Here is a 13,268-nt window from a genome sequence, read left to right as displayed (position 1 = left end):
CGATTAAATGTTTTTTTTATAGGCGGAACGACACTAAATTTCAATAAAGCACCCATCACCGTTATGTTGGACAGCTTTTCCTCTCTGCTGTGAATCACATATGGGCAGCCTGCTGTGAAGCAAACATCCCCATTGTTCACCTACAGTCAACAATTCTATTTCAACATCATTAGCAAGCATGCAAAAATTCCCCCAAAATGCATTTTTTTTTCATCCTTTGAATTCACAGTCAAAGTAAGAACTGTCTCATTTAGCGGTGACTGTTTTCCAGAAGGATTTCATTGAGGCAGTGAACTGGTGAAAAGCCTCATTATCAGATTTCTGCAGTCGCACTCTGCTTTCTTACTGTAACTTCTCATATAGGTTATTACACTGGCAGTTAGCACCTGAACATAAATCCTGTGGGAGCATAATGAATGGCTGAAGCTGATGATGGGAGCAGAAAAATGCACTGCTGGCAGTGTTTCTGTGAGTTAAAATAGCTCAATGTCAGGATGCAGCAGCATCACTTTCCCTGAAATGTGGAATGAACCCTATTTTGGCATTTGTCAAGCTTTCACTTAGTAGGAATGTGGCTGTAAGGGTCAATAGCCCTCATAAGCCATTCACAGTTAGAGACTGCAAATTAAAAATGTATTTGTTTGTTAGAGTGGAACTGCAGGTATACAGACACAGAAGTCCGGAAAATAGCTTCTGCAAGGCAGCTTTTTGTGTGATGATTTCATCTAATCTCCTGACTACCACTAATGCAAATTTGTCCTCTGTAGAGGACATTTCTAAAACTGAACATCTCCCAACCACTGCAGACAACGGAATTAACTCCTTTTTGCATCTACAGAGGACATAAATGGGAAAGGGTGGGCTCTGGGAATGTAGTCTTTGGTGGTTTTAAAACAGTTTTTACCTGGATATTTTTTTCTTGTAGTCAGGAGCTGTCAAAAACATTCTTTTTGGCTAAAAAGCTACAATCTTTATTGCATCCAAACACAAACTTTAAAAAGTATATTTATTTCTAAATGTGCATTGTTTGTTATACACTCACAAAATAAATAGAAACTTTTTAGATTTGAGGCACTGGCTGTGTAGAGTGTTTAAGATGCCTCATTAAAAATAACAAATTTTTTTCATCTGATGCCTCTTTTGTAATTAATTTTAGACAAATCAAGCTCTAAAACTGAACCTTAATAGAAAACTGAAGGTGAATTTAAGAAAATCAACTGACAACTTTACTAAAAATTGTTAAAAGCAAAGCATGACTTGAAATATCTGAACTATTTTATATTTACTAATTGCAAGACAAAAAGCAAATAATTGTTTGTTGTCAGTGTTGTAAGAAAAGCAAATTGTAAATCAATACAAATTTTTTGATCAGCGGCGATTGAAACTGACTTCAGTTCAAATATAATTTACACTTTTCTGGTTTGCACTGCTTTCATGTAAATTCTTGTTTACCCACTCTTCAGTGTATTGTCAGTTATTTGAACTAAATTTCTGCTTGATTGAATTCAATTATATAAGACAAAATCAATCCACAGAGAAGCACAAGACAAAAATATGCTTTCACAATAAGGTGACATACACAAGGAGTCTTTTTGAAAGTTCAAACATATTATTTTTTTATAAGAATGTAAAACATCTCATTCAGCTTTCCCAAACTTCAGGCAGCACTGCATGAAAAAATTGCTGCACTACAGTAATCAATACACATCCACAGTTTTTTTCTTGGAGAATCACCTTTTCTCAGCTCAGTTATTTGCCGCATCCTGATATGAAACCTAAAATTATGAAAGATTGAAATTGCATATTCACTGTGAAGAGGTGGTTTATGGTTATTTTCGTTTATTATTGACTGCTTTGAAGGCAAAAACAGATAAAATGTTGCAATAAAAACGGCTGTAATTATTTAAAAATACACATAAGGTCATGCGTGACCATACTGAGCATATGTGTGCTGTCACACAAGTGTGAGCTTTTAGTGATGCAGTGTTTTGCAAGGACACCAGACTCCTTCTGCTCCACAGATTAGCTTTAAAACACTGAATTTGCATTATTGAAAGGTCTTGATTTGTCTTCTGAGGAAAATGTGTTACATCACAAAGAGGAGAAAGCCCATGACGAAAACCATAAACATCAGACTCACAAAAATGTTATTCAACAATGGCAAATGGGGGACTGTAGATCTGGCCCTGACTCAAGAGTAAAGACAAGTTGAAAACAACATGGTGAAAGTGCCTTATTTTGATTACTCTTAGAAAAAAAACTTAAGCTTGTTTAATTAAATATTTTTTGATGCACTTCTGAAGAACTTCTTGAAAACTTGAAAAAAAAACTGCTTTGATTGATCAGATTCTTAAGCATCCTGGGTAAAGTTTAAGGAAATGTTTCCGATTGTCTTAGTAATTAATGACACTAACAAAAACCTGATTTTAACATAAAAAAAATCACCTAGAAAATAGCTCTCATAGCAACTGTGCTTCATTAGAAACACTACTGAAGTAGAGCAGGTGTGATCCTTCACCAATCCTCTGTGGTTGGCATAAAGGCTGCAAGGCTTCTTAATGAGGTCCCTATCTGCAGTGTTCAGAGAGGTAAGAGTCTCTGGCTGCCAATGAACAGCGTAGTGTTGTTCACACAAAGTGATGGCCTGCACTCCCGCTGAGCGCACCCACCCAGCCACCATGATGCAAAGCAGAATTCACATTGAGGAGAAAATGATGTTGAGTTGCTTTCCCGCGATGCAATTGGTTCATCTGCTTCATCTTTTGAGCATGCTGTCGTGCTTTGTGGTGGCATGCAAAAACAAGTGCAAACAGTGACATCTGGACATTTTTAAAGGTGTGGTGATTGACGCTTCAGTGCTGACGTCTGTCAAATTGGAGCTTGTTAGCTGTCTGGGTTGTTATTGACACGTCTTTGTTCTTCCTTTCAGCATTCCCTTAGCATTCCTTTATTCCACTCCCTTTTCTTTTTAAATCTTAGTTTCAAACTGAAAACACAGTTCATAAAAGCAAAATCAATGTTTTTTTCAGCTGGTGTATCCCAGAGAATTGTTCTATTTCGAGCTAACCTGTGGGTTTTCAGTAATAAGTAGCTGCAGGAACTGGGGTTTAAATGTGACCTTCGTCTGTTTGTAAATATTTGATTAAATTTTAACCAAATACTACATTTGTCAAATTTCTTGAAAATAAAAAAACTTGTGTTTACATCAACTGATTACAGACACATTGTGAACCATTCAGGGTGTAGCCCACCTTTACCTAACAGTGGTAACCCCGTGTCCCCTAAAGGTTTAAAACTTAGAACTTAAAGTCCCACTGCAACCACCTTTTGATCTATTTTCAAAACCTTCCCAGGGGTCTTTTTAACCATTTTAACCATAACCGTTTTCAGCCAAAATAAAAAAAACCTTTGTTGTTTTCTAGGACTTCGTTTCCGCAGAGCGGCAGGAGTTCATGAGAAAATCACTTCTGAGTTGTGGGTGGGCCCGTTGGCACGGTGTGAGCCTGCCCACACTTCCCTTCATCCCATTGCTTACACGCTATGTAAAAATTACAGCCTCTAACGGCCTCAACCTAACATTTCCAGTGCAACAGAAATGCAACATTGGAGCTATCCAGCCATACAGTTTTGAGTTAGAGGCCAGCTCGGACAAGGACAATGAAGAGGTACATGGATCTAGACAAGTGGATCCATCAGAACGGAGTGGAGAAAGGGAGCTTATGACTCGCTAGCTTTAGCACCAACAGTATTTTTTCGCCTGCTCCGGATTCACAACGATTTGACTAAAATAACATTCAGTAATGCAATTCTAAGCGTAATTTTCTTTATATATGTCCTCCATCATGAGAAAAATGCCACAGGAAACACCAAAAACATGATTTTCATCGGAATGGTCCTCTAAGTACTTAGGCTCAACAGTCCAGGGCAACAGAGAGTTGGTTAAGAGATGTGTGCAAGCAGGTATGAACATCTGAGGGAAGCTTTCAGGTGTGATTAAAGATTGTCATCTGCAAGAACGAAAGGAAAGGTGTAGAAGACTATGGTGAGAGCAGCCCTGTTCTGAGAACGGGACAGGAGGCAGAGCTGGAGGTGGTAGAGATTTAGATGTTGAGGTTCTCTTTGGGAGCGAAGATGATCAGAATTGAGTCTATTAGAGGAACATTTCATGTTAGGTATTTGGAGATAAATACAAGGAGGCAGACTGAAATGATTTTGACTCATTTAGAGGAGGGATACTGAGGATGTTGGTAAAAGGATGCTGTGGTTGAAGCTGCCAGAAGTCTAGAGGAAGACCAAAGAGAAGGTTCATGGTTCAAAGGTTCACAAGAAAGATGTAGAGGATAGAGTTAGATGATAGGGTTAGATGGAGGATAGGGTTAAATGAAATGAGCAAAAAAAATGGCATTTCATTCTGGTCCTTATAACTATCAAACCCCACAACGGCAACCTTTCTGCAAAAGCTAAGATTTGATTTTTGGAAAACATGTTTTGATCATGTCCTTTGTTATGTTCTGGAAGTTGCTCTGGGAATTTAGGGTTCAGGGCCTTTGGGACCTCTTTGTGCAAGCAGAGCAGGATCAAGGTTTGCTTCACTGGCAGTAAATCAATTATGTTCCCAGTTTATGTTGGACTCCAGCAGGGATACTCTTTGCCAGCAATTCTGTTCAGAATTTATATGGACAGAAGTTGTAGTAGCAGCAAGAGACCAGTGGAGAGTCTGGTTTCAGAATCTCAGATGATGTCATTCTACCAGCTTCCTCAACCCAGGCCCTCCAGTGTACTATGGGGCCTGTCATTGATTATACATCAGCATTTAGCCTCAGCAGAGGTTCAACACATGCAAATGTGTAAAACATGCAATTATTTATTCATGTCGGTAAACAGCCAAACCTCTCAAGATGTCAAAGTCAAGGTCTGAAAATGATGAGATTCAGACAAAAATAACTATTCTTTTCGAAATAAAATTTACAGGAAATGCTGCAGGAATTTGTTTTTCACAAACTGAGTTTTTTTCTATTCAACACCAACTCTAGCTGAAGACATTTGGTCACATGGCCAAATAAATAAATTCATTTAAATGATCCTAAAAAACTAGCAAAATGTGTTGAGTCTTGATCTTAATAGTAAAAGTAGGGTTACAATTCTCTAAGCCATAAAATCCAAACTATAAACAAGCCTAGTGCACTGTAGGATAAAATGTCCCATTAAGTCCCACAAAGAGCCCTCATGCCACTCCGTTCAACCTGTCTGTCAGTCAAACTCTGATCCAAACAGACAGGTGAGGAAAACAGCCGCAAACACCACGGTGGAGAATATTTAAAATGACATGACAGCACAAATTTGTGATTCTATTACAAATTCTCCTGGGGTCCAGCCAGGGCTATCGTGCAAACCCCTGCATAAAGACAAAGATCAGAAAAGGCACTGAAGCTTCTCTGTGGCTGACACTGATAAATACCATTTCACTGGGGTGATATTTTCCCCAGCAGTGGGATCCAACAGTTGTCAAAGTAGAAATTTGGATCTGAACCTCGTTGGACAACTCCTCTGGATAGATCTTTAACATCCAGATTCACACCATCTTCTGTCCTTTAGCAGCAGGAGAAAAGTCCTCTGCTCTTCCTCCAGATCATCATGTGCAGACACTTAAATCTCTCAGCCCAATGGCATCAACTGAATGTTCAATTTTTAGGAGTAGTTATAGTTCTTTTATTGCCATATTTAAGATTGGTAGAAGGAGAAGCAGGGGCCCTTTGAGATTCATTAAGCTCAGATCCTACTTTTATTTATTTTGGCCAGGTCCAAACCAGACACTCAATAAAACACACACAAGCAAAAAAAAGAAAAAAACAATAAGTGACACCTCAGTCCCAGACAGCCAAAACAAGACAGCCATTACGCACCACAGCTAAATGAAATTAATCTCTAGTTGAGCTGATTCTGTAAAACGCAGTCATAAGGTGATCTGCATGCCTAGAGAAAAGGTTTGAGGACATTGTTTGTGGGACTTAAGAAACATTTCCTTAAATTGTTTTATAGAATTGTAATCTTTATCAGCCACTTATTGGAGAGTAAATGGATTGACTGGATGAAATTTTCAGCATTTTATGGTGTAATAAAACTAAAAATAATCAGGCTATAGTGACAAAATAACATCAAAAATGACACTTTGGGTTATAAAAACAATGTAGTACTCATCTTACTGTGTTTATGTCCCAAACGGGGGTCTTCATGTGTTTTCAATGTGTCCTTTATCTATTTTTTTTAATAATTCAAGCAAATTGCATGAACAAAAAAGTGTTGTTTTATAAGTTAATAAATTCACAGAGTAATGAAATTCATTAGAACTAAACATATCTTGGATAAATACCTGTGCAAAAACAGCAGTTTTCTCCACAGGATAGGAATAAAAAAAAGGAGAAAAAGCTGCACTCACGTCTCTGAAACGGTTCCAGTGTTTGTTCTTACGGCTGTACCGGGAGACGGTTGACAGCCATTGCTCGTCTTCCATAAAATTCCCGGCTCGTCCTGCCTCTTTCCCACTTTTGACGTCCACCTGGAGAGAGACGCTCAGCAGCAGAGAAAGGCAAGCTGCTGTTCTCAAGCCGACCATGCTGCTCAGGAGGTGGAGGGGGGGGACCGGGTATGGTTTGGGATGCCTTCTGTCCTCCTCCAGCCACTGATCCACATGCAATACGGTTGCTGCTGCCTCCACGGACTGAATGGAAGGAGAGGCAGAGGAGGAGGACAAGCACGGAGAGAGGAGGAGGAGGAGGAGAGAAAGAGTCTGGGAGGGAGGGAGGAGAGGCAGAGAGGAGGGAAAGTTAAAGGAGAGATTAGATCCTACACTAATCCGTTAGATTTATTTCAGTCCCACCACCACTACTCATTAAAAGTCCTTTCACACTGCAGATAAATCATCCAAGTGGAACAGATTTTTGTCAATAGACTTCTGATTAGTCAGATTTTATTCATTGTAGTAAGAGATTTTAGGAGAAATCACATTTTCTGGCAAATATTTAGACCTAGGGGCTGATGTGTGCAACACAGCTCAAACCAGAGACCAAACCAAGTCAGGAAAAATCCTGCAGCTCAATTCATTCCATAAAGAAATGATGCACAAAGTGCTCTTGCAACTGGTAAGACTCCCAAGAGGCAAATGGAATTTAATTTAGCTTAAAATGAGCTCAAACTCATTCTTAATTTCTTCATTAGGGACACAGGGAGAGGAGGGATGTGAGAGCAGCTCATCCGAGGTGTCAAACTAATCCTCATCATTGCAGGTTTTCACTTTGCTTCATGCAGCTGTCAGTTATTAAAACTGGAGGGAAAAAGCTCATTTTAAAAGTATTTTAACTTCAAAACAAAAGGCAATAGGAACATCTCATTTATCTTTATGAAATAAACAGAAAAATACAAATAAATGAATGTAAGTATTACAAAGCTATTATTTTAGCTGCCAAATATTTAAAAATGTATTGATCCATTTCTTTTTCCATATTACATTTTATGCCCAACTTAAATGTGAAAAAAACACATTTTCATGTGAATTGAGAATAATCATCTTTTTATTTTATTTTTACAAATAATTTTTTATATGGTTTCTGCAGGTCATAATATTAAAGTGCATAAGGAGATCTTGAACAGACCTATCCAGGGTGTACCACGCCTTCGTCCAACAGTAGCCAGGTCAGGCTCCAGCAACTCTGTGAGCCCAAAAGGGAAATAGTGGGTATAAAAGATACAATAGAGTAGAAAACCCAATCCTCAACTTGGCTTAGCTGTTGGTCCTTTGGTAACTTTTTTGCCGCATTTATCTTAAATTTCTCTCATTTACATGTAGTATTTGAAAAGGATTACAGAAATTATGTTTTTGGTGTTTTTAACATGCTCTTGGGGCATTTTTCTGATGATGGATGACATATATTAAAAAAAAAAACAACTTAAAATTGTGTTTCTGAGTATTTCTTTATTTAAATCATGGTGAATCAGGAGCAAAGTGTTGTTTGAAAAAGCTACTACGGCAGGCCACAAGCTCTGCACCATATTGATGCATCCACTTAAAGACTAGATCCATGTGCACCTTTGTTTTTCTGGTCTGAGCTAACATCTGGCTCAAAACTTTCTGGTTGGATAGCTACGAGATGGATGTCGGGAAGTGAGGGTGGACTAAATCCGTACCAGCGGTCCATAGCTCAGAGGTGAATTTTGTATGAACTACTGCCGCTCTGCAGATGTCCTAGAAAACAACAGTTTTTCTTATCTTGCCCTAAAATGGCATAGTTATAACTAAAAGACCACTGGAAATAAATATGCTTCTTTCAAGCTGTTATTTCTTGTAATTCCATCATTTCCTGAAAGCCAATAGTTTATGTAGTGGTGGAGTCACACAAGCATGAGAACAGGTGAGATTTTGGAAAGTGTAACTTTTCTCCTCCACTTTTTCCACCAGCAGGACAAAAGCCTGGTGAATTTCAAGTCTTTGATGACAATAGAGAACAATGTTTCATTTCTCTGAACATTTATTGCATAAAAAATAAGATATAAGGATGCATAATATGAATGAACACATTAAAAATTCATGATGAGCTGACTTTTATTCGCTGAATTTATAGCCAATTCTTTTTCTGCAGCAGCACATCATTTTATGTCCGTACGTGTGTTATCCTAGCTACACCGTACCCTTCATCCCCATTAAAGACAAACCTCATCCTACAGCCTGCTCAGATTCATTTAAGTAGAAGGTTGTCGATACCGACCGGCCTGAGCAGTCTGGGCCAGGATCACATTTCATGAGGCTGCTTTGTTGGCCAAACTTACCCTGACACCAACATCAGAAACCCTCGATGTAGCAGTTGTAGGTTTTTCCTGAGAGCTGCAGAAAGAAGGGGCAAGGACAAGGTGGAAAAAAAAAATACGGCGTCGGCTCACATTGAAGAGGTTAAAATATAAAATATTAAGACCGTTTCACACAGCTGCTACATACATTTTGCAGCTTTTTCGCATATGAAATTTTCATCCTTTGTGATAGGTGGCATACATGACTCTTAAATTTTTCTTGCGTTTGTCGATGTGCGGGGATCTCCGTCGAGGGTTTTGACTGACAGGTCTGTAGGTGAATTCGGTTTTGAGCTGTTCTAAATTTTTGGTTGGTTGGGATTCAAACAGTTCATTGTGCGTGACTCTTGCGAGATGCATCTGCATAATTGAGACTTTCCACTACTGTTCCATGTAGTTTCACAGACATGTACCACCAATGGTTAAGTCTCATATCGGTGATCATATCACGTTCAAATTATGCAACTGTCACACAAATCACTAATGAATTGCACATAAAAAGGGCAATAATCACGCACGGTTCACGTTCTACGTTGATTTACATGTTCTTTGCGTGGTTTATTCATCTTCCATGGTTTTAAAGTGATAAAGTGATGAAGATGCATCTGTAAAAATTTCACTCAAAGGCAACAACGTGTCTCAATTTTCACATGTATATTCATGTATGACCAATTTATGCGCAAAATGTACGGAATGGCTGTGTGACATTGCCTTTAGAACTAAAACTAGAAATCTGAAGTTGTTGCATGCCTTCAAAATCAATCATAAGGACTAAAGCTTGTGAATTGTTCTGCTTCTGTATATTATTGGTTTATTACTTTACCAATAACTCTAAAATTTTTGGAACTACCTTATGACTGCAGCAGCACTCTGTGAAAGCTTTGCCTTTTTTTAAAAATTAATACTAAACACTCAGGATTATAAATGCTGGATGAGACAGCTCCGTCAGCAGCTGTGATCATTTTGCTGCTCAGCCTTCGTGGTGGGGAATAACAATGAAGCCACGTTCACGAATGAACTGCAGAGCAATGGCTGTGATTTTGAATCGTTCTGTATCCGACTGCAGGCAGAATATCAGATTTTTATTTTTCACCATAAAAAAAACTGTGCATTTAGACGGCATATAATTACAAAGTAGTTTATATTTAAAGTAATTGATCATTCCGTAAAAGTTCCAAAACACTGGGAACAACTTGGGACAAAACAACACTCTGTACGAATATTAGAGAAGCAGAGAAAAAAAGGAAAAATATCCTGCTGAGGTGTAGATGAAGCAGAAACAGAATGCTGCCTGACAGTAACGCCTTTAAAACATAAGGGTTTTCTTTTTTTAAACTTAATGGAGCAAAAAAAAAGTAGCTCACCATGCCGGACAAAATGTCCAGTCTCTCAAAAATGGGTAGATTTGTTTCTAGGCAGAGCCACGGCCACACTGGAGCTTTTTGTGACGTCAACACTAAAAATGTTCCAATCATTGTCAGGCTTTTAAAAAAAAAAGTTCTATTGAAAAATCAAAACAAATGTCTCGGGAATATTCAAAGGAGGTTTTGAACCTTTTATGGGATGGCCAAAGGACCTACGGCTTGTTGGCCATTTTGTGGCAACGTGTGAAATTTGGCAGTTTTTACATTTTTGCAATTTTTGCATCATATGAGAAGAAAAAAAATAAAAACACCTTTTCTTGAACGATCTTTTCAAAATTTTAAATACATATGTATATGTATATGCCCACAGCCTAAGTCTACAACCAAATCATAATCAAAGTTTTGTTGACCTTTGACCTCAGGAAGAGGACGCCATTTTGGATAATCCAAAAAATATTACCTTTAGTACCAGCTACAAATTTTAAATCTCTCTAGGGGCTTTTGATGTATTGCCTCATGACTTCTCAAGCAGCATTTGGAACCCAGTTTGAAAAAAAAAATGGTTTTAAAGTTTGTAGGTTTTAAACGGCTTTAGCATGGCAAACTCGCAAAAGTTGCTTTCTACTTGTAGCTTGCACATTTTTTCCAGGATATTAATAAATTAGTCGTTGGTTCAAGCTAAACAGAACGATGACATACAATATGAACGTATTGGGAATGTGGACGTGGTTAATAGAAAACCTCTGTTGCTAAGGAAATTCAAAGGTTTAATTTGGCAGATATTTTTTAAAATTGCACCGATGTGTTCATCACCCACAGGTGACCAAAAAATAAAATAGTTACTATGGAGATAACCATCATTTTGTAAAACGTATTATTTTCATGAATTTGTCATGAGTAGCGCCTGCCATACAACGCCGCTCACAGCTTTAATTAACTTTAGTTTTCCTGTTCTGTCTTAAAAACTTTAGAAAAGAAATTCTCAATCCTGTCTTCAACAAAGCAATGGTTTTGTTTCCTTAACATATTTTTATCAGTAGTCTGAAACATGCAATGCTTTTATTGATCAACCATTATAGGCCTCTTTGAACACAGTTCCTGTAAGGCAAGCCTTTGTTCTCCTGCGCGCACGCCATAAAATTAATTATCACAGACTTGGCCGACAGAGAAAAGTTTGTTATTCTGTGCATACAAATACACAGCCGCTTTTATTTTTTAATAGCACTTCTTATCCCTGATGGATCAGCTCAAAGCTGTGGAAGAGTGGCTTTAAAGTAAAGCGATTACCTCGCGTCTGATCCTCTGCCTCCTCTTTCACACATATTGATAAAACACATCAGTCGCTCAGCGTGTATAATCAGTTTACAAGACAGGAGTGGTGGCGGGGGAAGAATTATGTGAATTTTAGACAATGTTGAACATGTGAAGGCTCATCTTAACTATATAAACATGAAAATATTGGCCTTTTTCCTCATTTAAACAAACTGACAAAGAAATCCTTTCATAAAGGTTTGTTCAATAGTGATCTTTAAGTTAATCAATAGGTAGAACTGGAACTTTGAAGGCCATTACTGATGAAACCATTTTTATTTAAATACACATTACAAATAAAGATAATTTACTTTCTTTCAAACAAAGACAAATAATTTTGATTAAATTTAAGAGTAGAAAAAAGAAAAAAAAAGTGTTTTGTCTATTTTAAATTAAAAATACTTCATGTTCCGATCAAAATAACTATCAAAAGAAATTGTGAATGCGCAGATATCAAAGACAAGCCCCCCTCCTTTTTCTTTGCAATAAAATCCTATTTGGATTAGAACACTGTGAAGAGTCCATGAATGACACTCTGCAAAGCCTGTAAGCATATTTCTAGATGCAAAACCCCATCTGTAGTACATCTGAAAGTGCAGCAGTAAACAAACCATACTGGGAGACATTTAATATGGTTTCTCTTGTGAAATGCAGCTGAAAGAAGAATTGACCGTAAATGTGTACAGATTTGATTCATAGGGATTCAAACTGGGTCAAACCACAATTATGAGTGTAAAGTTAGTGGAGAGTGGTGTGACAGCTCTTTGCTGCTGCTTGGCCAACAGGGAAGCTACTGTGCTGCACTGCAGGCAGATGCACAAAAAGAGGAGGATGTAAACTGGCTGTAACTGGCTGAATGTAAAAGTTCAGCCAGTTATTGGGTTATTATTTTATTTGATACTTTATTAAGCACACTTTTTCATTTTTATTAGACAAAACATAAAATAAAAGTGGTTAGGATGCTGGTTTAAATTCTAAATGTAAACCTAAATATTTAATTTCAATTGAAGAATGACATTTGTAAAAGTTCTCCTTAATATCCTATCTAGAAAAGTATTTACTAATTTTGCAAGTATTTTCACTTTAAAGTTTATCGATTCTTTATAAACTTCAATTGAGAGAGAATGTAAAAAAAAAGAAAAACAGAATCCAAGAAATTTTACTGTATGATTATTTTGCATAATGAGGCAAAAAAAAGTAGGCATTTCGTAAATAATAAAAGTTCACCATAATTTGTAATATAACTGGCAATGTCTTAGGGGGAAATGTTTCCTGTTTGTCCTTACCAGGTTTGCACACCCTGTAGCTGCTATTTTGGTCCATTCTTCCATCTAGATCTTCTCAAGAGCTGTAATGTTTTGGGCCCCTTGCTGGAGAACACAGACTTTCAGCTCCTTTCACAGAATCTCCATTGGATTGAAGTCAAGTGACTGGCCAGCCCACTCCAGAACCTTCAAATGATATTTGCTTCTCTTTTGTTGTTCTGGCAATATGTTTGGGATGATCGTCAAGCTGGAAGGAGGTTTTTGTCTAAAATCCCACCATACGTGGCCCCATTTATCTTTTCCTTAATTCAGATCACTTGTTCTGACAGGTCCCAACTCTTATCAGGTCATCGACCAATTCCCCCATGTGGTTCTGGGCTGTTTCCTCACCATATTGAAGATCATTTATGGTCCACCAGTTGAGATCTTGGTTGGAGCCTCAGGTGGAAGATTGTCAGTGATCTTGAATGTCTTCCATATTGTAATAATT

At 37.7% G+C, this 13,268-nt stretch overlaps 2 protein-coding genes across 2 annotated transcripts in view; one reads left to right on the top strand and one right to left on the bottom strand.

The window, feature by feature from the left end:
* Nucleotides 1-6,739, bottom strand: part of LOC101159228 (SPARC (osteonectin), cwcv and kazal like domains proteoglycan 2) — a 39,534-nt gene extending 32,795 nt beyond the window's left edge. The window contains exon 1 of the mRNA XM_011488237.4: nt 6,437-6,739. Within this exon, the coding sequence (XP_011486539.1) occupies nt 6,437-6,613 (177 nt within the window). The 5' untranslated portion in view covers nt 6,614-6,739. The remainder of the gene's footprint in view (nt 1-6,436) is intronic.
* Nucleotides 1-13,268, top strand: part of anapc16 (anaphase promoting complex subunit 16) — a 28,969-nt gene that overhangs the window by 3,671 nt on the left and 12,030 nt on the right. The gene's annotated exons all lie outside the window — the stretch shown is intronic.

Source organism: Oryzias latipes, chromosome 19 (assembly GCF_053564925.1).
Source record: "Oryzias latipes strain Hd-rR chromosome 19, Olatipes_Hd-rR_3.1".
Lineage (NCBI taxonomy): Eukaryota > Metazoa > Chordata > Actinopteri > Beloniformes > Adrianichthyidae > Oryzias > Oryzias latipes.
Note: the sequence above shows the minus strand (reverse complement) of the source record. Positions and strands in the feature narration are given on the sequence as shown.